The sequence below is a fragment of the Rutidosis leptorrhynchoides genome, chromosome 11, assembly GCF_046630445.1.
Source record: "Rutidosis leptorrhynchoides isolate AG116_Rl617_1_P2 chromosome 11, CSIRO_AGI_Rlap_v1, whole genome shotgun sequence".
NCBI lineage: Eukaryota > Viridiplantae > Streptophyta > Magnoliopsida > Asterales > Asteraceae > Rutidosis > Rutidosis leptorrhynchoides.
Window position 1 is genome coordinate 294,279,928 of NC_092343.1, and position 26,888 is coordinate 294,306,815.

The 26,888-nt window shown below is 39.0% G+C and overlaps 1 protein-coding gene across 1 annotated transcript; it reads right to left on the reverse strand.

Annotated features, from left to right (window-relative positions):
- Nucleotides 1-24,929: 24,929 nt before the first annotated feature.
- Nucleotides 24,930-25,547, reverse strand: LOC139875586 (uncharacterized). Its single transcript, XM_071862911.1, has one exon. It carries the CDS (start codon nucleotides 25,545-25,547, stop codon nucleotides 24,930-24,932), a length of 618 nt encoding a protein of 205 aa, XP_071719012.1.
- Nucleotides 25,548-26,888: the final 1,341 nt, after the last annotated feature.

A 26,888-nucleotide genomic window follows, 5' to 3' on the forward strand; every position in this document is an offset into this window, starting at 1 on the left:
TGAACAGATGCACGACCGCATCGTGCATCTGAACTCAGATCTTGAGCAGTCAGAAAAGGCGCGCAAGGAGGCAATCAGCGCTTCGTCTGCTCTAGCCGCGGAGAAGGCGTCTTTAGTTTCTCAGGTTGAGGGTTTGACTGAAAAGGTCAAGTCCCTTGAGTCTGAAAAGAGCTCTCTGGCAAAAGAGCGTGACGATCTGGCTGGCCGTTTTTCTACTTGTGAGGTCAACCATGATGCGGCTGTGCACAAATTCGAGACCCTGAAGCAGGGTCTTCCTGCGCTAGTTGCTCGTGCTTGTGATTTCAAATATGTGAGCGATCTGTTTGTCGACGCCATTCTTGCTTTTAAGGCGGAAGAGAAGCTTACTTTTTAGAAGAAGATCCAACCTCATGTCCAATCTTCCGAGGCCTTAGATGCCATTATTGCTAAGGAGGTGGATCCTCTCGCAGCGCAAAAGAGCGAAAAGGTAGCGCCGACGTTGGTGAACATCATGGTCCCTTTATTGGTAGCTTTGTCCAATGACCCTACTGCTGATGCGCATCGTTTGTTAAATGATAAATTGTAATTTGTAATTTCATTTATGCATGTAATGACTCTCCTGGGAATAAAAAAATTTATCTTGTCGACTTCTCTATTGGGTATGACTTATATGTTGTAATGCGTTAAAGTTTACGAATGCGCTTCAGTGATTTACACTTGGGCAGATTTTATCGATGTTAGTCACAGACGATATATGTGCGCTAGATGATCATATACATACATATGTATATGTACATTTTTAGTGCGGAAGGCCATTTAAAGGCAAAGACATAAGATAATTAAACCGCGGAAATTCTTAATGAATGTGGTGGGTTTGTGCGGAATATTAAAGAGTGCGTAGGATTCTCGCAGTACTTGTGTGGAATTCCTAAGTGCCCGCACATCTTACTTCCACACAGATCTCAAACCTATAAATAGGGAGCTTGGCCTCTCATTTAAGGTTGTTGATTCTGGAAGAATTGCTCTAGCCATATTGATCTCTCTCGTGACTTTGCCATAGACTTGATCTTTATTGGTTAAGGTAATTTACGAAGACCGGGAAATGGTTGTTGATCGTTTAGCACTTAAAGAAATATGACAATAAGGTCCCAAAACCATAATCGACATCCGTTATACCCCCTCATTGCACTCAATCCTTGATTAGCCTTAATTGGATAATCTAGGATTGATCAATTGGCGCCATCCGTGGGACACGAATAGAATTAAAATGAGAAATCTGCATTCATTATAATCGAGCTATTAAACTCATTTTCTAATTCTAATCGTGTTATTTTCTTCACTATATTGCAATCCAAAAGAAGTAAAAACTATAAGTTGTTCTTGAATAAACATGACTACGTGCAACAAAAAGAAGAATACAAGCACTATAGGTGCATCGGATCCAAAAAATGCTTCGAATTTCGACTTTCAGTCAAGTCCTGAAGTTAGCCAGCAAACTAAAGAATTGCTTGTAAAAGCATCTGCAAATGCTAAAGGAATGGAAGAAGCACAATCAAATGTTTCAACTGAAAAAGTGAATGCGGCAAGGCGAAATGTGCCGCAGACGCATGAAGAGCAGAGAACAGAAGAAATAAGTTCAAAATTAACCTCTGCAAGTGCGCAGACAAAAATGGATAAAGCCTCAGTTAATGAAGGTAATGCGCATAGTGGCGCTGAAACTGCATAAAAGGGAACGTCAAAAAAGACTGCGAAAAAAGTGCTCACGCCTTTGGAGGCAAAGCAATTGTTAAAAGAAAGAGTTTTGACCTCCGCATTCCAAATAATTATGAATGGCCACTCAATGAATCATCACCGAGTGCGCAAAGGTTAATCATACAACATGATGAAAGTGTGCGAGATGAAGTTCAAGACCAAAGAGCTTTTGGTTCACCAGTGCTAATTTTAAAGAAAGTGAAAAGCGCTAAAGTTGTATTACCAAACTCTGATAATTCTGAAAATTCTGAAAGTGATCCTGAAGTGGTTGAAATTGAGAAGTTAAAATGCAAAAGGCCTTCCACGCCTGTTCCGCGATATCATGAAGAAGGAGAAACATCTTAGGCTGCGAAAATGGAGAATGCACAAACATTTTTGGCAGACATGTTTAAAAAGTTGGCACCAAAAGATATGCAACACAAGTTTGAACGCCCAAATGTTATTCAACAAATGATTGAAAAATACTGTGCAGAAAATAAAGAAGCGCGGCCAAAAAAGGCAACTGAAATTACATTCGCGATTGACAAGTTTGTAGAGCACATATCTGATTACCCAATCACTACACCACCCATTGTTCCAGCAACTTTGGGTGTATATTCGGGGTTAACAGATCCACTTGACTTTTTGCAAAGATTTGAAGGTGTTGTAAGTACGTATAACTGGGATGAGGCGGTTGCGTGCCGCGTTTTCCCAATGGTGTTGCAGGGATTAGCGCGTGAATGGTTTCATAATCTAAACGCAAGAAGCATTGCGGGATTTGTTGATTTAAGAGAAAAATTTCTCTTGCAATTTCAAAAATTGTTACCGCAGAAAAGGACGCACATTGAGTGCCATGATATTAAACAGGGCTTTAAAGAAACATTGGGATGTTTATTGACAAGATACATTTATGAATGTCAGAAAATCCCAAATCTTAATGAGGATCAGAAAATTTCTGGTTTTGTGCATGCGATAAATCCGCAAAGGCACCCAACACTTGTGCGACGACTTCGCAGAGATGTTTCGCGTAATTTTGCTAAAGTTATGCAAGAAACACATGATTATATTCGCTGTGGTGAGGACAGCAATATAGTGCAAAATTACGGATGAGGCAAGGACAGAAATTGGCGTGATGATAATGTCACATACCGTGATGGTAACGGCGATGGATACCGCGATTATAACCGCGGATCTGGTCAGCAAAGAAGGAATAACAATGGTGGAAATTGGAGCAATGATCGACAACGCAATAATGGAGATGGTGGTAATCAAGGTTATAATAACCGCGACAGGAATTATACGCGAAAATGGAATAATGATTCCTTTGCTATAATTCAAACCATGTCAAAATCGCCAAAAGAGATACTTTTGCAGGAGCGTGTTGCTAAGGCATTTCCTGTAACGATCCGACTTTTTCGACTTGCTTTTGTGCTTTGTGCTTTCACAAAACTGCGTATATGTGCGTACTGAGCTAGTCTATGCTCTGGGATCTTATTTAATGATTAAATACTTTCATTAATATCTTACAACGTGCTATTAAGTGTGTAATCACTTAACTTGATCCCCGAATGTTTTTACAACCGTTAGTGTCACTTAACGTTTCAAACGAGCTATGTTTGTCGGTACACGTTTAACTTTGGTCATAATCGGAATATTATGACTACGAGGTACTAATTATTACTTTATAATAATAATTACTTAGGTTTTTGGATGCTTAATTACGCTTAGTAATTTACTTATGCTTACTAGTTAGTCTTGTTGGACTTTCTACCTTGTTGGACCTTAGCCCACCCTACACTAGTTAGTGGACTATTTAATTAGCCCAATTATTAATAGCTAGTGACCCATTAATAAGTAAGACAAATGCCCATTTATTAGAGGGAACATGCTAGCATTTTTGTCAAGTATTATCCTTAATGTTGCATGGGATCCTAACATAAGTACCAACTTTAGACAACCATTAACCAAAAAGCAAAATCTTATCCCCCTTGTCCCCCCCCCAATAGCTACGTCCTCAAGGCCCTCCCCATGCCCATTTCACCTATAAATACTAGCCTTATTCCATCCATTTTACACTTGCTCTCATTTGCATTTCACACACACTTACTCTCTTATTTCCTCTCTAGTCTTTCTCACTCTAAAACTTGTAAGTTTTTGATTTTCTTCTTCTTCTTCTCTTCTCATTCACGAAATCATCATCATCTTCATAAGATCATGCTTGTTAGCTTTTTGATCTTGTTATATCTTGTAGATTCAAACATGGATTTGAATCCTTCAAGAACATGTAAGATTCAAGCTTTCTAGCTTTGAATCTTCACCTACTTTATAGATCTAAATCTTTTTAGCTTTAATCTTGTTATTTGTTTATAAAGATTCAAACTTTTGTTTGTAATCTTCATGTAACTTAAAGATCCAAGCTTTATGCTTCAAGATCTTCAAGAACAACCAAGATGCAAGCTTTCTAGCTTGAATCTTCATATATTTTTGTTGGATCTAAGTTTTCTAACTTATGATCTTGTTATTTTGTTATAAAGATTCAAACTTGTGTTTGTTATCTTCATGTAACTTAAAGATCCAAGCTTTATGCTTCAAGATCTTCAAGAACACCAAAGGTTCAATCTTTCTAGCTTTGTAATCTTGTAACTTGTGTGAAAAGGATCCAAGCTCTCTAGCTTAGAGTTCCATCACTTCATTTGACTTAGATTATGTTCATACTTGTTTGATTGTAGTAAAGTTTGTAGCTTTAGTTATAAATAGAACTTGTGATTATGTTAAGACTAAGGATATGATGTAACCTTGGTTCATCTTCCATCTAAGACTCTTAAATGAGTTGTGTTCTTACTTGGTCTTAACATATTGTGTGTTGATGGTGGAATCTTGGTCAAGGTGATGCTAACCCATCAACGAATTGTACACTTGAAGCTACAAGCATCAAGGATGAGAACCGTGATGAGCATCATGCACCAAGAATCCCACCGGAGCACTTGCCTACTGTTTTTCGGATCTGATCATGCTCCTGGGCTACTGGAAAAGTTTATTTTCAGCTAGCCTGGTTCGATTAGAAGACTTTCCATTTAAGACTCGTCTCAATCCGAGTTACGGTTTGGGATTCATGGCCTTTTCAAAATCACTACACCCTTGTAACGTTGTGACTAAATCAAGCTAAATCAAAATCACTAAATCTTAGTCACTACTCGCACTTAAACCGTCACCACGGTCAAACGAAGACGAGTTTGGGTCTAGAAAATGGTCAGCAACTAGAGGACTCCCATACGGAGCCATGGCCACTGATTTTGCGTCTTTTTGATTTACGTAGAGGCCGTAGCAGCTGATCAAAGTCAGCATATTTTTTCGACCTCTATACTTGTTAAACTTACTTAGCTTTTAGGATGATGAATGATGATGATGATGACATTTAAACTTATTTTATGCACTATTAGAACTTATGGGGACAACATACTGACCTAGTGACCTTTGACTTAGGTTGATGACCTTTCGGACCGACTTACTACTTGCACTTTCGTATCTACTTTTACTGCTTATACACTGTGAGTTATAGCATCCCTTACTACTTTTTACTATTTTTGGGACTGAGAATACATGCGCTTTTTATTACGTTTTACATACTAGACACGAGTACTTAAACTTTATATATGTGTGGGTAACATAACGGCACAAAGATTCCCCTTAGCTCGATAACGTTTAACTATTGGTTTCTGAACTGGTAGACGCGAATGTTAGATATGGATCCATAGGGTTTGACATCCCCACTCGGACTAGTCGCGCTAGCATTCAACTGGTGTTTAATACTTCGAGGACAAACGCAATCGCCAAGTGCACTTTTAGGGGGTAATATACATACGTTAAGTCTAGTTACCGGGTGCCCACGGTTAAACATATACTTTTCATACTGTTTTGAATACTGATTTAAACTGCTGGTTGAAGCACTGAAATCTCGTGGTCTACATTACTTTACTTCTTACAAACTATAGCTCACCAACATTCGTGTTGACTTTTTAAGCATGTATTTCTCAGGTGCTTAGACGTTGTTGCTTCCGCTGTTAGACATGCTGTCTTGGTGTTATAGACTTGCTGTTATGGACTTGCTGTGTTACACTTCCGCTGCATTACTTAGAGACGTCTCAATATGGAACTTTTATTTTGCATTCATAACTTATGTTATTTTCAAAACAATAGCTTTGTATTGACCTTAGTACCATGTACTCATGTTAATGTTTTCTATTCATCTTTTGTAAAACACTATCTTTTCACGAATGCAAAACTGGTTTTCAAACAGCATATAGTGTTTGACCTTGTAATGATCCTGCTGTTGATGATCCGTACACGTTGATTTTGTATGGGGCATCACATTTGGTATCAGAGCATTGGTTGTAGGGAATTAGGTTGCATTAGTGAGTCTAGACCGGACCGAGTAGGATTCACTAATAGGACTAATCTACAACTTGCTCGTTTACTTGTTTCTGCGGAACCTGCTACATGCTACTGTGTTGTATTACTACATGTTACTGCTTACTACTACTGCATGCCACTGCTTACTTCTACTGCTGTATGAAATTACTGCATGCCACCGTTTCCTTTTACTGCTATGTAAACTTGTTGTATGCTACTTTTTATCCTTGCTACTGTATGCTACTATCTGCTTTTAATTGCATGTTACTTCTGTTTAGTACTGTTATTACTACCATGCTATGTACTGTTGTAGACAATCTAGGCTGTTGTAGTTACTATGCCTGATTACGTGCTTGCTACCCGTCTGCTTTTCGCTGCACCGACTTGGAAAAACTTATCTTTCCTAGTTCAGATGTTTTTCTGAACCCTTTTCCCACTCGTCTAACCCCAAGGATTAGTATTGTAATCCACCTGTTACTATCGTTCCACCGTTCCGGAGATCGAAACATTACTTCACGCAATCTAGAAGGAGTACCCCTCGGATTACACGCTCACTAAAGTTGATCCTCAGGAGGAGACATGTGAGGACTTGTCGGAATAACCGCACCCCGAGCTCACTCTAATCAGCTACATACAACGTATGAACATCAGAAGGTTGTTCAGTTTCTGCAAGATGACTCGTATCCCGTACGCTTTCACGACCGTCGCTTATCTCCTTCATTCTACACCACTACTCGACGATCTAACGACACTTCTGGACTTAGGTCCTTAACACTCTTAGGTATTAGAGAAGTCGGGAAGGCATCTACTTTCACAAGGTTAGAGTGCCTTCTGCTGATGTTCAGCCATACCCAAAGACTTGAGAGTCGCCTCAAAGCATATCGTATTACTACTTGCTACACGTACAACTCGACGCGAAACCCAGATTGAATTTCTAGAAAGGAACCTAATGACGTTACTTGAACCCGAACATTTTGAAGGAATTTTGAGACATTTAGGCATTGATGCATGACCTACGGAACCTACGCACCCACACCAAGAAACCGGGAGATTAATTATGTAGATTTTGTTTTGAGATAGCATAGATAAAGCACCGTTAGGTGAAATTGAGTGGAACTTGAAGTGAACACATTACATTTACCATACGGAGTGATATTGGAATGAACGTATGATTTAGTACAATATAATGACGACAGGCCAGCGTGATTATATTGACGTAAATCATGCAGAAGTTCCAATGTTACTATATAAGGAATATGAAGCGATTCAAGGGAAATTTTAGTAGGAACCACTTGAGTATACGCGTTATGGTCAGATAAAGGTAGGAATAACCACTTAGCCTAGATACTGTAAGAGAAGGGCCTGGATTGCAGAATTGATAACCTGAAAATTTGTTATAGAAATAGACACCCTGGATACTTAAGGAAAAGTTCTCAAACAGGAGAAACTTTGATTTACTTGCGGTAGAGCAATCGTTATCTCAACTTTGGAGACTCGCATGGATCCTGATTTTAGTTAGGGTACATTTCTTCACATTGTTTATTGTCTCAAAGTTGTTTAATACTAGAGCGATAGAAACCTTATATCTAAGAACCTTAGTGTTAGGACTAATAAGACATTAACAACCATGAGAGTTAAGTATTCTGTAGGACAAGCTAATGGTAAGCTGGCAGAGATAGAGGAACAATTTAAGATAGTACCTTAAAATTAACAGGTGGGTCATTGGAGATGACCTCACGTCAACAAAACTTGGAAGTTTTAAAGTAGTAGTTGGAAAGGATTAGTTACCTACGCACAAGCAGATGTTATTTGAGAAGATTGATAGAATTTTTCACGGCCGTATGATAAGATTTGGTTGGAATGGACCTTAAGATTAACCTACCACACATCAAGTTAGGAAGCTTGATGTAAAAGTTGGAATGGACTTTAGGATTAACCTAATACTCATCAAGTTAGGAAGCTTTGATGAAATAGTTGGAACGGACTGGCTTTCAAGGATGAAAGCGAAAGTTATTTATAGTAAGAAGATTATTCATATACCTCGCGAGAATGGTGAGCCAAAAGCCATCTGGGTTACTTCAACAACCCGAGATCCCACAATGGAAATGGGAAGGGATGACGATGGATTTCATCCCGAAGCTACCGAAAACAATAGGCAGTTATGACACTATCTGGACCATCATTGATCGCCTTACTAAATCTGCTCACTTTTTAGCCACGGAAGAAATCGATACAAAGGACAAACTTGCACGACGATACATAAAGGAAATTGTATTCCGTCACTTCAGCGATTCAAATTCTATCTTAAGGACTACCCAAGAATCTTATTTGATGCTCATTCTTACGCGACACTGAATCCTAACTTATTCCGAGAGATTTCTTATTTGATGATAATCACACCATCATCCTTCTTACTTCGATATTAGTCATACCAATTCGAAATTTCCAAAATCAATGGGTAGTTAGTTCCCATCATCATACTCTCCCATTCGTATCTCACTCATAAGCAACAACTAGACCCTTAGTACATTGTCGGTCCCAGACCATACTAGTGTAGTCACCAAGCATATAAAATTCGTACGTGCACGCTGAAGCACATCAGTTGTTGTAAGCTGTACCTCTGCTAAGTAAGGCCATGGAACCCGGTTAGTGTTGACCAGTACACTGCACCATAACGCGGTCTCAAGCATTGCACCCCGCTTGAGGGATTCTTAGTTAATTAAGGAACTGTTTGTTTAGACGCATAAAGGATTGGACCAACCAGGATAACCGAACGTGTTCATGGAAGTCAGCTTGACTTGGCCATGGTGTTCTTTATGGTTGAACTCTTTTTAAGGACCTAACTATCTTTTAAAACCAATCATTAACGAAAGCATTGAAACACATCACGTCTCTCGGATATAGTAAACCTTGTATTCTATTATAATTTAAACCATTGTGGAATGTTAATAAGTCACCCAACCGAGTCGCTCAATTGGATGAGCCGTCTGAACGTGTATGCCTGTAGTCAGACTGCACGGGCGTCGGGGGTAAGGGACATTGCTGTCTGTTCAGAATCTTCAAGCCTAACGCAGTACCCAGTGACATGTCTTATGACAGGGGCGTTTAGGACCAGTGTAATGAATACAAGGCCTCTGCCTATTCATGAGCCAACATTCCATAATCTCGGCAGAATAACTGATGAAGTCATAGTATGCACTCACTTTAACCTTATCTGAATTACAAATTTTATCGCATTTAATTTATCTGTCTTATAAATTAGAAAATCTCAAAAATAAGTAACCACTACTCCTTCCTAACTATCTTAGGCTTATATATAGGTTCGATTTTACTGATATCTCAGAAATACGACTCTAGGTCATACTTCCCTTACTCATACTAAGGAGCAGTACGATTTAGGCCCCGCTAAATATAAATTTAAAACAGTACTCCTCCCTCGAGTGGCTGATCCTGGCGCGCTGCGGCCCGACGACACCGCGCGAATAAAAAACGTCCGTTTCAGCCATATTAAGGGAGAGGCTAGTTTTTGGCGTCGCTGCCGGGGAACTGGTATCAGGAAATAATGCCCTCTATCAAACTCATTCACAAGCATTTAGTGGTGTCTAAGAAAGACAATTATACACGGACTTGGTTGTTGGATTTTCCGAACAGTCGCCAATTATATTGGGACCAAAAGGATCCTGACTCTCCGTAGTCAGCCTGGCCACTTGGTTTGTTGAATTAGATTACTTTAGATTACCTTAGATTAATTTAGATTACATTAGATTACATTAGAATTAGACTACCTTAGATTAGTTTAGATTACTTTAGAATCTAGTTTATTTGCCAAAATTAAAAACAAAGAGGCATACCCAGTGTATGACCCAAACCCGATCTAGACCAGGGCGTTGTTATTCGTACCTGATCCCGACGCAATAATCTCTAAAGCATTTAAGGAAGCACGAATCAGAAATTAAATGGCGTTACGCGTTACTTTAGCGGAAAATACCAAACCCTCAATTGAAGGTCGAGGAGGACCAATCAGATTTCCGGAGATTCAAGGACACTCGTTCGAGTTAAAACATCACATCATCCAGCTCATTCAGAATAGCTATCAGTTTCATGGATTACCGAATGATGATCCTAATTCTCACATTGATAAGTTCATATCTCTTTTGAACTCCTACAAACAGCCAGGGATGGGACAAGATATAGTCCGACTATGCTTCTTCCCCTATTCTCTCACTCATCATGCCCAAACTTGGTTCGAAGGACTGGAAAAAGATTCCATCAAGTCATGGACGGAGATGGCTACTAAATTCCTAACCAAATATTTCCCTCATTCTAAACAAACCAAACTGAAGAATGACATCATTAACTTCAAAAAAAGTTATGATGAATCTCTTTACACTGCATGGGAGCGATTCAAAACCCTGCTGAAGAAATGCCCAAATCACCAGTTAGAACGGTCAGCCCAAATCTGTACCTTCAACAATGGTCTTACGATAAATCATAGGACGACGATCGATGCAGCAGCTCAAGGGAATCTGATGAACCAAACCGCAGACGAAGCATGAGAATTGCTCGAGAACATGACAATGCATCATCATGACTGAAACAGTGGTGAAACAACTTCATCATCTGCCCCACTCTCTGCACTTAACAATCAAACGGAGGCCATCAAATCCCTCACGAATAAGATAGAATCTCTTGCTAAACAACTCGGAGAATTAAAGACGCAGCCGCAGCAGGTCAACCAAGCTCAGGCTTGTGTTAATTGTACCAACGCGCAACCCACCGAAGAATATCAAGTTGAGTACGAAAACCCTGACGGTTCAGTCTGTTACGTCCAATACCCAGCTCGTCCACCAAATCCCGGATTCAATCAACAACCTAGGGTTAATCAATTTCAGTGAAATAATCAACCTTTTCGCTATCGCTATCCACCTTAACCAGCCCAACAATCTCAATTGACCTACGATCAACCCCTTCCACTCACTGGTACCCCAGTTGAGGAAAATTCCCCTACCACCCAAATTACAAAAGCAACTAACCCCACTCTCGGAGTTGATGATCAGTTGACTCAGTTCATTCAAGGACAGCAACAGCTAAATCAGAGAACTGCAGCCAGGCAAGATCAGACGGAGATACTAATGAGAAATCAATTGGCTCTGCTCAAAAGTTTGGAAACGCAGCTCGGACAGTTATCACAACGCCTTGAAACCCGACCGCATGGAAGATTTCCAAGTAATACTATCCAAAATCCCCACATAAAAGAAGCAAAGCAAATGGATTCTGTAATCCCAGAGGAAGAACTACGGAGAAGGTCAGCCAGGCTCAAGAACAAATCAACATACACTCAAAAGCTGACCCCTGAAACTCCAGTTCTTGTACCCTATCCTGGAAGGCTACAAGAAGAACCATCCAAGCTTGATTCCTTCAAACTTGATGAAAGATTCCTGGACACTATGTCCAAAGTTCCCAACCAGAAGAGATACATCTGAAGGCTTCTTTCTACAAAGGAAAAGATACCAGATTCTAACAAAATTCCACTGAGTGAAGAATACTCTGCATTACTCAGGAACTCTCTACCACCAAAGCTAGGAGATACGGGCCGATTCATTTTCCCGTGTTCAATCTACCAATCTTGAACCATTCATGCGCTAGCATATTTAGGAGCAAGTATCAACCTGATCCCCTACTCTCTCCACAAGAGATTAGAATTAGGAGACTTGTCACCAACTAAAATGACAATCCAACTTGCCGATCACACAATTCGATATCCTATGGGCATAGTTGAGAACATCTTGGTGAAAGTCAACAAATTCTTGTATCCTAAGGATTTCGTAGTAATGGATATTAAGGAAGACCTACACACACCAGTAGTGTTAGGAAGACCATTCATGAATACGGCTAGGACTGTCATTGATGTGTACAATCAAACCTTGATCTTACGATCACATGGGGAGAGCATTACCTTCAAAATTGACCGAACAACCGATCTTTCTGGACAGGCAGAGATGTTTGCTATTTCCACCAGACAGATCACTTCCGATGACGAGTCTTCACCACCAGCCAATGATATCGAGATGGGTGTTGAATCACAGTCTGTAGACGACCCAGAAATGGAAGAAGAGGATCCCAGTAAAGAAATAGAGTAAGAGGAGGAATCTGAAGAGGAAGAGGAAATGGAAGACGTAAAAGAAACTGCGACAATACCCACTCCAAGCATTGAGCGTCATGAAGAAATAATGAGGCTTGAGATGGAAGATCACATTTTAATCATTCGCTTCAAGAAGAAGACCGACAAGGCTGAGGTTAGGGATATAGAAATTGATCCTGCAAGTATCAAAGTGAAGAATCAGAATACTAAAGAAACCCGTTCATCAGACGCATTCTCAGAGGAATAAGATACCGATGATGACGAGGTAGAGCAACATGAAGACATTCTGAATAACTCACATTCTCAAACCGAACCAGATCAAGGGGAGCTGGACTCTTCTTCATATCGGATTCCGGTTATATCCACACACGCAGACATGATAACCTTCATCAATGATACTGATGAATTTGAAGATATTCTCGAAGCCATTCGAAGATCAACCATTGATTTTTCTCTACGCTTAACAGAATGAATTATGGCTATTCGAGAAGAACACAACCTCTATCTCCGAAGAGAAGACAATGATGTTGAAATCCTAGAAGAACACATTCAAGACTTTATCAATTCTCATCACTATCATATCTACGAAGAAGAAAGGCAACGAGAGCACAATTCAGTGGTTCGCACTATTCTTGAGACAAGATTCTGTCGAGATCAGAAGATCATTTACTCCAAGGTTTATAACGCCTTAGCTGCATCTGCACTTCCGTTTTCACGAAACCAACGAGCATTACTGACTCTCATCTGGAAGCATATGGATCTTTCCACCGGATGCCCGACTTATCACTCTGATTTGAAAATGATTGAGGATATTCACAGCTTTTTCGCTCTCTTGGAAAGAGATAATTTCGAAAGCACACTAGACAGACTAGTGATTTACGTGACAATCGATCACCATGCTGATCTGATTATCAATGAGTTACGAGACGCTGTTATGAATGAAGTAAGGCGAAACGATCCGTTTTCTCATCTTGAACCAGATCGAGTCAACATTGCCACCTATGTTACGAAGCAGATATCACATATCTTCCACGAATCCATAGATTCAAGTTTCACATTTAAAGCTGGATGTCGGGAGATATACTCAAAGACGGTGCAATTAATACTCGGATCAGGATTGCTGTTCACTTCTTTTCAGCTTCGTCTCTTAACTAATCTGTGCAAAGCTACCGACTCTTACTGTGGAGATCACCGTACCGAAGACTTCGAGATTCTAAAGATACAGTTTCTAACATTATTTGAAGACCTCCGAAATGAGCATCCTATCAGAGAAATAATCACCACCAGCACTGCTTCTATGATTGACATTCATGGTCAACCAGCAGAGCCGTGGATCATATTCTCATCGGACTTCAAGACTTATCAATAGCCGAAACTGCGCACTACTTATCTTTCAGAAGATCTTCAAGAGAAGTACCGGATCTTCTACCACTATTGGTCCGACACTTTCTCAGGATTTACCCGCCAAGACTCACATTCCCTCGAGAAGACCAAGATCAAAACCATCAACGAGGAATGTTTGATTTTTAAAGCATCACTACGGTCGAGCCAACGACCTTAAACAAAAGCGCTACTCGGGAGGCAACCCGTACAATATAGTAGAGTAAAAAAATAAAGGATGACAAATGAGCCGATAAAAGACGCAAGGATTGCAAGCCAGCCGCATCTGCTAGGGGTATTTCTTTCTTTTCACTACTAGCTCAAGGTTCAAACTATACCACATCCTAGCTTATCACTAAGTGTGGGATAACAACCCAATTAAAACACTAGACAAATATTCCCAAATCTTCAACTAAAACTCCTAAGTGTGGGATACACTAGGAACATTGAGGACAATGTTCGTCTAAGTGTGGGATGTTGGTATAATCTTTTTATGCAGTATTAAAATAACCCATTACGAAGATTCCAAGTCCTTAAGCCAAATTTCAAAATTTTTGCAAAAGAAACCGTTTTCAAAAAAGTATTTTTAAAAACCTAAAATGTTTATAAATAAAAATAAGGTTTAAGTAGGGTGGAAATCTTGTTAGGTTGAACCAAATCTCTAATAGAGCATTGCATGACTAAGGCATTATCGACCTAAATTGATTATGGTGAGGCACTCTAAATAAGACCAGCATTCATCTTTAATGCTTCACTATTTTCCGTTGAGAGTGCCGATGTATGTGCTCAGAATCAGAACTTGTTTTAGATCTACATTTCCAAGCAACGTAACATGATTCGGATGTAATCAAAAGAGCTAGCCATTTGTCAAACATAAGCCTTCCGCACCTCCACTACTTCTACTCCACCACCACATCACCTTTACTATTACTCAAAAAATCCAGAAAACGAGATTCCTTCCGAAAACCCGATGTTATAAACCTCTCAAGTATCATGGCAAAGGTCTTGAAAAAGTTTACCGACAAAATGTTTCTCGAGATGAAGTCTCAAAAAAAAAAATTATATAGTTCTGGAAAGAAGCAGAACTCAATAAGAGAAATGCTGAAGAGAACTTGACCGAAAATGATTATCAAATGAAGAAAAGTTCAAAAGTGCTTCTCAAAATACTTCAGCACTCCTATCTATCCGAATAAAAGTCTGTATAAAGACTACATTACCCTTTTATCTCACCCCTCAAAAACAACTTCACTACCACTCCAAAATTCCTTCTCCATCATTGACAAATGACCTATAAGCTGAGATTACTACCGTTCACGCATTAGCAGCAAGGATTTGAGTCTTTATCAAGCCTATGACGATGGGTGCAGCATGACTGGCTATGAGTGTATTCATTTCTTAGATCTATAGGGAACCATAAACACTTGAGTGATTTGAGTGACCCGTGAAAGCTAGCCTATGTCATGTAATCTCCTCGCATGCTTGCAGAGTTAGTTTCAATCATAACATAGATGACTCACCTTATCTTCTTACTCTTATAATAAAAGCAAACCGCTTAGGCTATTAGAAAAGAAATGCCGAAAAAATTCTTAAGGAAATGAGAGTTTGCTTGAGGACAAGCAAAGTCTAAGTGTGGGATATTTGATATCGGCTAAAAAGTCACGTTTTTACCCCGTTGTTAAGGCCCAAAAATAAGAAAGATTCGAACTTTGTCGACAAAATACCCACTTCGTCGGTTAGAATTGAAGAACAAGTAATTACGAAGGCGGTGCAAAAAGAGTCAAGAGAATCGGAGTTAAAACGAAGATTCTAGAGCAAAAACGGTGAAAGATAAGAAATTAAGTTACGATCCAGGGAAATCAGGCTGACCAGGCTTCCAAACGGCCTGCCATACGGCTTGTCAAACGGCCTGCAAGTATGGCAAATGGCCTGCCAAACGGTCAGATCAAACGGGCTCGATAAACAGTTTGCCTGATCAAACGGCCTGCCAAAAACGGCCTGCCAAATGACCTGCCAAACGGCCTACCAGCCGTTTGCAGGCAAAAATCTTATTTATTTAAAGGGTCTTTTTCATTCATTCTAACACATACTTCAATTCACTTCTTTCTCTCTCTTGTACAATATTAGTCATACTCTCAAGGCCTTCGACTCCGTGCGGGAAACCTAGTACCCGGAGAAGAACGTCGAAGATTGTATTAGGAGCGGTCTGGAGTCTTGAAGTTGTCACTTTTGTATTCGGAACTCGTTTAATCTGCTGGTACTTCTATCCCTTATCTTTATACAATGTCTTCTATCATTATGTTATGTGATGTTGTTGCCATGATTAGCGAGTAGTTATCTTTAGTGTATGCTATGATGTAAGCAGTTATAATGCCGAAATAATATTATGGTCTGTGTATGCTGTTGAAATGCTTTTCGATTATGCTTTAAACTCAATCGCTTTTCCAACTAATAGAACGTAGTTATAGGGTCTGTTATTCAGAAGTCGCGAACCCCGATTCAAAGTACACTATCTGTGTCACCCCTTGGTAAGAGAAGTCTATCGGATACAACGTAAGATCGACTGAGGCACACCGGTTGTAGTAAGTCTATCAAGCTTTGGATTTCGACTGAGGACTCTTTCGTAGTGAAACATCTGACTAGACCCTTAGTACATTGTCGGTCCCAGACTATGCTAGTGTAGCCACCAAGCATATAAACTTAGTACGTGCACGCTGAAGCACAACGGTTGTTGTAAGCTGTACCTCTGTTAAGTAAGGCAATGGAACCCAGTTAGTGTTGACCAGTCACTGCACCATAACGTGGTCTCAAGCATTGCACCCCGCTTGAGAGATTCTTAGTTAATTAAGGAACTCTTTGTTTAGACGCATAAAGGATTGGACCGTTAGGATAACCGAACGTGTTCATGGAAGTCAGCTTGACTTGGCCATGGTGTTCTTTATGGTTGAACTCTTTTTAAGGACCTAACTATGTATTAAAACCAATCATTAACGAAAGCATTGAAACACATCACGTCTCTAGGATATGGTAAAACTTGTATTCTATTATACTTAAGAAAGTTTAGACCATTGTGGAATGTTAATACATCACCCAACCGAGTCGCTTAATTGGATGAGCCGTCTGAACGTGTATGCCTGTAGTCAGTCTGCACGGGCGTCGGGGGTAAGGGACGTTGCTGTCTATTCAGAATCTTCAAGCCTAACGCAGTACCCAGTGACATGTCTTATGACAGGGGCGTTTAGGACCAGTGTAATGAATACAAGGCCTCTGCCTATTCATGAGTCAGCATTCCATAATTTCGGCAGAATAACTGATGAAGTCATAGTATGCACTCACTTTAACCTTATCTGAATTACGAATTTTATCGCATTTACTTTATCTGTCTTATAAATTAGAAAATCCCAAAATTAAGTGACCACTACTCCTTCCTAACTATCTCAGGCTTAAATAAAGGTTCGATTCTACTGATATCTCAAAAATACGACTCTAGGTCATACTTCCCTTACTCATACTAAGGAGTAGTACGATTTAGGCCCTGCTAAATATAAATTTAAAACAGTACTCCTCCCTCGAGTGGCTGATCCTGGCGCGCTGCGGCTCAACGACACCGCGCGAATAAAAACTGTACGTTTCGGCCATATCAGTTACTTCCTAAAACATCTTTCAATTACTTTATAAAAAAAGCTCAATATGGAAAATATATTTGTAATTTTATTTTTTTATTTGAAAAGCAAACATTTTTGACATAATTTTTTAGCTTGATTTTAAAACTAAATAAAAAAGGAAATTCGAATATTTAACACTTTTAGAAAAGATTTGACTCAACATAGGTGGAGAAATGGATTCTAGAATATTCTTTTGAATTACATATATTTGTTGTATTATTTACAAAAAGTATTAAAAAAAATTTTAAATAGATATTTTAGTGTAAAGTAGACACTTGATAGGTATTGTAGAACATGAAAGAAGTTGAAAATGATGCAAGTTTTAGTGTGAAAATGATGGGTTTAAAGTAGTTTTTGGGCTAATAAATTGACATGGTATGTCAACACTTGTCCAATGGTATGATGATAAAATTTTAAAAAATATATATAGTTGTAAAATATTATATAATCATTTTATATGAAGAGACATTTTAGGAATTAAGGCTCAAAAAAGGTCAAATTTTCTAAACATATTATATATTTCATTATTTAACAATTAATAGTTTTAGATGGAACATTTATACTAATATCAATTAAACATATTATAACAGTTAAATTGATACCAAACTTGAAGGAAAAATGAAACATTGATACTAATATCCTTTTGAAAATTTATAATAATAATAGATGAGTAATTTTGTTACAAAATAACAAAAGATTTTTCACATAATAATAACATAAATTTTATTATACCTAAATCGATTTATAATCAAACCTAACTCACAAGCCCAAAAACACGTCATACAGTATGGTATGGTGAGTTCAAAGCCATGAACATATGGGGGAAATAACCTACGTGATCGGATATAGGGCAAGTGGTTGCCAAGTCAGCAAAAGGATGGAGGTTTATAACACCCCGCCAAATTACCATCTGACGACGTGTTAATCAAGGTCCCACAGTTAACAGTTAGCCCTCTATATGAGACGTTCAAAGCAATCGCATTTAATTTTATTAAAAGTTGACTTTCAAAAACATAAGTTAATGTATCCCAAAATAGAAACACTGTTGTGATCGTAACCACAAGCCAAAAATATTTAAACAGTTGTAAAATTTTTAAATGCGAAAGTAGATAATGTCTTTGAATAAGTATGTTGACTCCACGACCAGACCAAGCATCAAATCACAGCGAAAGTCTACCTCTTAAGGACCTGAGAATAAAACACGCAAAACAGGTCAACAAATAATGTTGGTGAATTTACAGGTTTAAAATATGTAACAATATCTTGAAAACAGTTATCAGGAAAATAGTTCAAGTTCATTGACCACGAGATTTTACAAGTACAACTCCAAGTTGCGAAACGTTTACATAATCTATGAGCAACTGAATACTTGCAATAACCAGAGTATAGAATCCACTATACTCCACTTTACCCCATAAAAATGTTATACACTTGTTCGAGTGTATCTAATGTTCAAAGTAAATGCACCACAGTTATAAAGTAGGGTGAGGTTGTCAACCTAACGGATCCGTCCATCTAAATTGTGCTTACCCAATGGTAATAAAAGTATTCAAGCTAGGGGATTTGTGATCAAACTCAATATCTATAATAAGTACTCGTGTCAACACAAAAGCATTTGCAAAAATGTAAGTACAACAGTGTGTATTCTCATCCCTGAAAACATGTAAAAAGCGGGACTGTAGACTCACCTTTAAATAGCTCTTGAGTGAAAAGTGGAAAAATAACTTTAACGGATTATAGCCGAGTAATGCAACCTAAGTATACGTATTTAGGTTGGTCAACATATCAAACCTAGGTCAAACAACTCGTTTTGGTTCATAAATGGTCAATTTCACAATCACAGTTTATCGATATGCATGACTTTCATGTACAAGTAACAAACTTAGCATAATATCACATAGCATAAAATTCATGTAAGCATAGCAAACTCTAGATCATAATTGGACTCAAAATAGATTCCAAAAAGTCCAGCCAGGGTCTCATACGATGTCTATAGATCGGGAATCAGAAGGGGTACATTTATGGTTTGCCAAGTCAGTTTCTGACCGCGCACTGATTTCGTAGTGGCTATAACCGGAGCTAGGGACATGAAATTCAACCTAGGTTAGTGGCCATGGTTCAAGGACAAGTCACACTAACACATATTCAAAAACAAGCAACTTTTGTTTAGCCAATTTATACAGTTTGTTCATTTAAATTGGATGTCCTGTTTGCAGCTCAATTCAGAAGTTACACAAACTATGACACTAGTGTGCCCAATGCATAAAGTTTCAGAGGTTGCAATAAACTAAACATATACCACATAACATATAAAGATTTATATTCGAGAAGCCCAAGGTCTCAAAACATGCACAAGTCCACTTATATAGCAAACGGCACATACATTACAGCTTTGATCAGCATACAGGTTACCATTTCGACATGCACATAACACAAGCTTCACAAACCCGAACGATGCAAGGCCTAGATGAAAAGTTAACTAAAACTTATGAAATTTTCATATATGCATAGACTTTAAACAATATCACACCTCAAACCAATTAAAAAGCCAGTTTCATCATACCGAGCAAATCAGTTTTTTGCATACGATCAAACAAGCATAACGTGAGCATTATAAATTCAAATCGCATGATATCCTAGTCTAACATGAGTGTTTTTGAATTATCTATCTAGTGGTAATAAATTCACCAACCAATTCGTGACCTATCAAACCCATATTTCTGATTAAGCAACAAAAACACAACGTTAATTTCAAATGGTCATAACTTGATCATCCGGAAACGAAATCAAGTAAATCCAAAGCCTAAAATTAATAGTTTTTCATGAAGATTTTAATTAAATCATAATATTTAACATTTAGCAAAGTCAATTTTTTTGTACACACCAAAACAAATTCGGTTTTCATGTTAATCAACAAAACCGGACAAATTAACGCATCTAAGATTAGTCACACATCAAGACTTGAGCAATAGACAACAAAAACTATGAAACATTAATAAAATTCAGATTTTGAAAATTAGGGTTAAGTATTTATACCTCTGATCGCGAACCTGTTTATACCAATAGATAGAGAACGATGAGATGAACGCGATTCGTGTAGAACCCTTTTGCTAATTTTGAAAGATGAAGATGTGATGATGATGATGAGTGTCAACGTGAGGGAGGGGGAGGGAGAAGTCGACCGGTGCAGTTTTTATTTGAGTGAGGGTTTGTGTAGTTAGGGTATTACTTAGTATTTATATTAAGCCCTAGTTCTCCTAATTAACACCTAAGTCCCTCAAGTTGCAAGATTTAAAATAAAAAGGGGAGGAGTTGGGGTTTCGGCCGAATGGGACCCAAGAAGACAACCCGGGCTCGTGTTGTCCAATTCCATGTACTCGTGGTCCGTTTCAAGTGCCGTTTAGTCGTACCGAAGGCCCGGAACGTTAAACCGATCGTTAAAACGCAATCAAACGTTTAATTTATTAAAAACTCAATAAATTAAATATTTTTAAAAAGTTAATAATTATTTAAATAATTATTAAAATAAACCCGAGCGTTTCGTTGCTCAAAAAGCAGTTATTCAAACCGTAACGTTTTTACCGTATTTCTTTATCCGAAGTATGTTTTTAAATTAATACTAACCCATATTAATTATCGTAACCCTCCAATGATCAAGTATGTATTTATTACACATAAACACATAAAGTAGTCGCCGTTAAATAAACTAACAGAAGGTTAACGGAAGTGACGGAAAAAGCAGGGTTGTTACATTACCCACCTGTTATTGAAAATTTCATCCCGAAATTTTAGTGAGCGTCCGCTGAAGTAGTTTCCTCGGGAAACAGTTGCAGGTACTTTTGTCTCATTTGATCTTCACGCTCCCACGTGAACTCTGGTTCTCTTCTCGCGTTCCACCGAACCTTAACAATAGGAATTCTGCTTTGCTTTAACCGTTTGACCTCACGGCCCAAGACTTCGACAGGTTCTTCAATGAAATGAAGTTTGTCATCGATACGCAGTTCCTCTAAAGGAATAATCAAATTCTCGTCGGCTAAGCACTTCTTCAAGTTGGATACGTGAATAGTGTCATGTATACCACTGAGTGCTTGTGGCAGTTTCAATTTGTAAGCTACGGGTCTAACCCTTTCAGTTATCTCAAACGGTCCAACATATCTAGGACTCAATTTACCTCGTTTCCCAAACCGTATAACACCCTTCCAAGGTGATACTTTCAGCATGACTTTATCGCCAACTTGGAATTCTAAATCTTTCCGCCTAACATCGGCATAACTCTTTTGACGACTTCGAGCCGTTCTCAATCGTTCCTGAATCTGTAGGACTTTCTCATTTGTCTTCTGAATAATCTCAGGACCCGTCAACTGACTATCCCCCAATTCGCTCCAACACACAGGAGATCTACACTTCCTTCCGTACAATGCTTCGAAAAGTGCAGCTTTAATGCTCGTATGGTAGCTGTTATTGTATGAGAACTCAGCTAGTGGTAAGTACTTATCCCATCCATTTCTGAAATCAATGACACATGCTCGCAACATGTCCTCAAAAGTTTGAATGGTACGTTCGCTTTGTCCATCTGTCTGGGGGTGATATGCTGTACTCATATCTAAACAAGTACCCATTGCTTGCTGTAGTGACTGTTAAAATCTAGAAGTGAATCTGCTGTCGCGATCGGATATAATAGATATAGGTACTCCGTGTCTAGAAATGACTTCTTTAATGTAGACTTAAGCCAACTTCTCCATTTTATCAATTTCTCTTATCGGTAAGAAGTGTGCAGATTTAGTGAGATGATCCACAATAACCCAAATAGTATCATAACCTCCCACCGTTCTTGGCACTTTCATGATGAAGTCCATTGTAATACATTCCAACTTCCACTGGGGAATCTCTGGTTGAGTTAATAACCCTGATGGCTTCTGGTGTTCAGCCTTGACCTTAGCGCAAGTCAAACACTTCCCGACATAAGTAGCAATGTCATCTTTCAAATTTGGCCACCAATAAAACGCTTTCAAATCTTGGTACATTTTATCTGATCCCAGATGAATTGAGTACCTTAACTTGTGTGCTTCCTCCAACACTAGTTCTCTCAATCCACTAAACCTTGGTACCCAGATTCGGTTAGAAAAATACCGTGTTCCATCCTCTTTAATGTCGAATTTCTTATCCATCCCTCTAATAAATTCAACATCAACATTCTCTTGTTTCATGGCCTCCTGTTATGCTTCGCGGATATGTGATGTGAGATTCGAACGGACAACTATATTAAGAGCTTTAACTCTGAGAGGTTTCTCTCTCTCTTTTCTGCTCAAAGCATCTGTCACAACATTTGCTTTGCCCGGATGGTATTGGAGTTCACAATTATAATCGTTAAGTAATTCCATCCAATGTCGTTGTCTCATGTTGAGCTGTTTCTGATCAAATATGTGCTGTAGGCTCTTATGGTTAGTAAAGATAGTAAACTTGGTTCCATACAGGTAGTGTCTCCACATTTTAAGTGCAAAGACAATAACTCCTAGTTCAAGGTCGTGCGTAGTGTAGTTCTGCTCGTGAATCTTTAACTGTTACGATCCATAAGCAATAACCTTGTTTCGTTGCATAAGCACGTAACCAATTCCTTGACGTGAGGCATCACAATAAACAACAAAATCTTCACTTCTCTCTGGCAGAGACAATATCGGTGCAGTTGTTAACTTTTCCTTCAACAACTGAAATGCAGATTCTTGTGGTTCTGACCACTCATACTCCTTTCCTTTATGAGTCAACGCAGTTAATGGTCGGGCAATCTTGGAAAATCCTTCAATGAATTTTTTGTAGTAACCAGCTAGACCCAAAAATTTCCGGATCTGAGTTGGTGTCTTCGGGGTTTCCCAATTCTTAACTATCTCTATCTTTGCTGGATCGGAGTGTATTCCCTTGGCCCCTACCACATGACCAAGAAATTGTACCTAGGGTAGCCAAAAGTCGCACTTAGAGAACTCTGCTTATAATTGCTCTTTTCTAAGCATAGTCAATATCGAACGTAGATGATGTTCATGTTCTTCTTTATTCTTCGAATACACCAATATATCATCAATAAACACAATGACAAATTTATCTATGTATGGCTTACACACACGGTTCATGAGATCTATGAACACTGCAGGTGCGTTCGTCAAACCAAATGGCATCACTGTAAACTCATAATATCCGTAGCGTGTTCTAAACGCCGTCTTCGGTACATCGGCTTTTTTGACTCTCAATTGTTGATATCCGACCTCAAATCAATCTTCGAGTAACAACTAGATCCCTGTAGTTGATCAAATAAGTCATCAATCCTCGTTAGTGGATACCGATTCTTGATTGTCAACTTGTTCAATTCTCTGTAGTCGATACATAATCTCATCGACCCATCCATCTTTTTAACTAAGAAGACCGGAGCTCCCCAAGGTGAAGAACTCGGTCGGATAAATCCTTTTTCTAACAACTCTTGCAATTGACTAGACAACTCTTGAAGTTCTGGGGGTGCAAGTCTATACGGTGCGTGAGCCACCGGTGCCGCTCCTGGCACTAAGTCTATCTGAAACTCAACTTCTCGATGCGGTGGAAGACCAAGTAATTCCTCCGGAAAAACTTCAAGAAATTCCTTAACTATAGGAACATCTTCGGGTCTCCTTTCTTCCGGTGCAATCTGGCTTACGCGAGCCATAAACGCGATACATCCCTTTCTCACATACTTCTGAACTTTCAAGCAGTTAATGAGATGTAATTGTGAACCGTTCTTTTCTCCATAAATCATCATAGGTTCACCGTGAGAGACAGGAATACAAATAGCCTTTAGGTCACAGACCACCTCGGCTTTGTTATCAGCTAACCAGTCCATTCCAACCACATGGTCAAAATTTCCCAATTTAATAGGTATCACATCAATGCTAAAAGGTTTACCCTCTAACTTCAAAGTACAACCACGATAAATCTTATCGACTCTCATCAAGTTACCGTTCCCTAGTTCTATGGAATACACGTTATCTAAGGGAGAAACAGGGTTCTTAACATTGTGACAAATCTTTAGATATAAAGCTTCTATCAGCACCGGTATCAAACAAAATATAAACATGCTGATCATTGAAGGAAAACGTACTTGTGACTAGTTTCGGATCATCACGAGCTTCTGCAGAGTTGATGTTGAATGCCCTTCCTCGAGCATTCCCATTGTTGCTGTTCTTAGGACAGTCTCTCTTGAAATGACCCGGCTGTCCACAACCAAAACAGTTCTTAGTATTACCACCATTATTCACATTGCTCGCAATGTTGTTGTTGGAATTGCTGTTGAGGTTAACCTTACAATCCCTTGCCAAATGGCCAAACTTCTTGCACCGGTCACAAATTAGAGTAGCAAAGGTTTCGTTGTGATGCTTGCCACACTTTGAGCATTGCGGCTTATTACCCTTATACCTAGAGTTAGTTCCAGTGATCCCAGTGTCATTGCGGTAAGTATCTTGCTTCTTGAACGACTGTTGGTTATGATTCTTATCCTGACCACCATTCCATTTTGTCTTACCATCACTAGACTTAACCTCATTCACAATAGCACCCTTTCCTCTCTGGGAAATCTGATCTAGTATCAAACTCGCCATGTCAATAGCTTCTTATACAGTAGTGGGTTTAGAAGTAGTGACTCCACCTTGAATACTCTCACTTAAACCCTCGATGTACTTTTCAATCTTACGCCTCTCAGGAGTAACCATATCTGGACACATCAGTGCTAGCTCAAAGAACCTCTTGTTATAGGCGGTAAGATCACTGCCTACTAACTTCAAGTCTCGAAACTCACGTTCCACCTTTTTAATTTCATTCCAAGAACAGTATTCCTCAATCATCCTCTGTTTCATTATTTCCCACGGTAGGGCATAAGCTTGATTATGACCCTTGGATTGTGCATAGTTGTTCCACCAAGTGAGCGCACTGTCGGACAGTGTGCCCGTAGCAAAACCCACCTCGTCATTATCATTACACCCGCTGATGCGGAAAACAGACTCTAGCTTTTCAAACCAGCAATTGAGACCAACTGGTCCCTCGATTCCATTGAAAGTGTGCGGGTTGCAGCTAGTGAATGTCTGGTAAGAACATCTACCACGACCCTGATCATTGTTGTTGCTCGGTCCGCCCTGGTCACGTTTGTTGTTTGGAACTCCATTGTTGTTGCGCATGTTGTTGAATTCTCGGAGTAGTTCAGCTATCTCGGCCGCAATACCTTCAGTGACCATTCTCCTTATCTAAGAAGCGGTTGATTCCTTCGGAAGCATCTTCAACACAGAAAATACACCAGGTCAGAGTCAAAACAACGCTATATATAAAATATACTAGCAATGAGTGTTAAAGACTAGTAAATAATAGTACGAAAAGATTTGTTAGTAGTGAGAAGTAGTGTTAAGTAGTACTAGTAGTGATAGTAGTGACAGTAATGATAGTAGTGTCACCAGTGATAGTAGTAGTAGTGACACTAGTGGTAATAGTAGTGGTACTAGTGTTATGTAGTGATAGCAGTGGTAGTAGTATTAAGTAATGACAATGATGGTAAACATAGTAGTATCACATAACACAAGTATTATAATCATGTAACGCTGCTAAATAAAGAATATTACGCATGTAATAAAAGATAAATTCTTATTCAAAATGTAATCCACCATTATAAAAAAAATCCCCAAAAACTAGTAAACCAAACAATAAACATCATGTACTAGTAGCCCGGTTTAAAACACCCGAAAAGAATGGTGGATGAGAAAGAAAAGAAAGCTCGAGGTCGAATGACCCTTCACTTCCTCTTCTGTCTGGTACGAGAGGCAGGTCCATCATCCCTATGCCTATTACGTTCTGCCTCTAGTGCAGCAATCCTAAAAGTCAGGGCTGCTATCAATCTCTCCATGTCAAAGAACCTTACTTCAGCCTCGTACATATAAGTGTTTATGGACGTAACCCTCGAGTCCAACCTGTCGAGATCATCAGGATGGGGGTATGTCCTCGCAATGTCACTTAGAGCATTGACATGATCAAACAAGTCCCGGTTTTGGTTAGTGTGAACCAGGTCCATGTCATAGAGGTTAACGGGATGATTTGGTATTTGGTGTGGAGCAGGAGCAGGTGTTGGGGCAGGAGCAGGTACATTTGCATCAGCCACACTTGAGTTGCTACTATTTCTGGAATCCTGCGACATCTAACTCACAATACAAGATCACACAGAAAAGCAGGTTAGTCAAACACATAACGTTAGTCATAAAGTACTCATGTAATGACTAAGTCCCGGTCGTAGTCTACACTCACCAAGGTGTCCTAATGACCAAATCAAACACACTAATGCAAGTCCTAGTTTCCCTACGAACCATTAGCTCAAAATACCATCTATAACACCCCGCCAAATTACCATCTGACGACGTGTTAATCAAGGTCCCACAGTTAACAGTTAGCCCTCTATATGAGACGTTCAAAGCAATCGCATTGAATTTTATTAAAAGTTGACTTTCAAAAACATAAGTCAATGAATCCCAAAGAAACACTGTTGTGATCGTAACCACATGCCAACAGTATATAAACATTTGTAAAAGTTTTAA

Excerpts from the sequence above, each read along its gene's own strand:
- LOC139875586 (XM_071862911.1), bottom strand. The coding sequence starts at position 25,547 with ATGGTCACTGAAGGTATTGCGGCCGAGATAGCTGAACTACTCCGAGAA.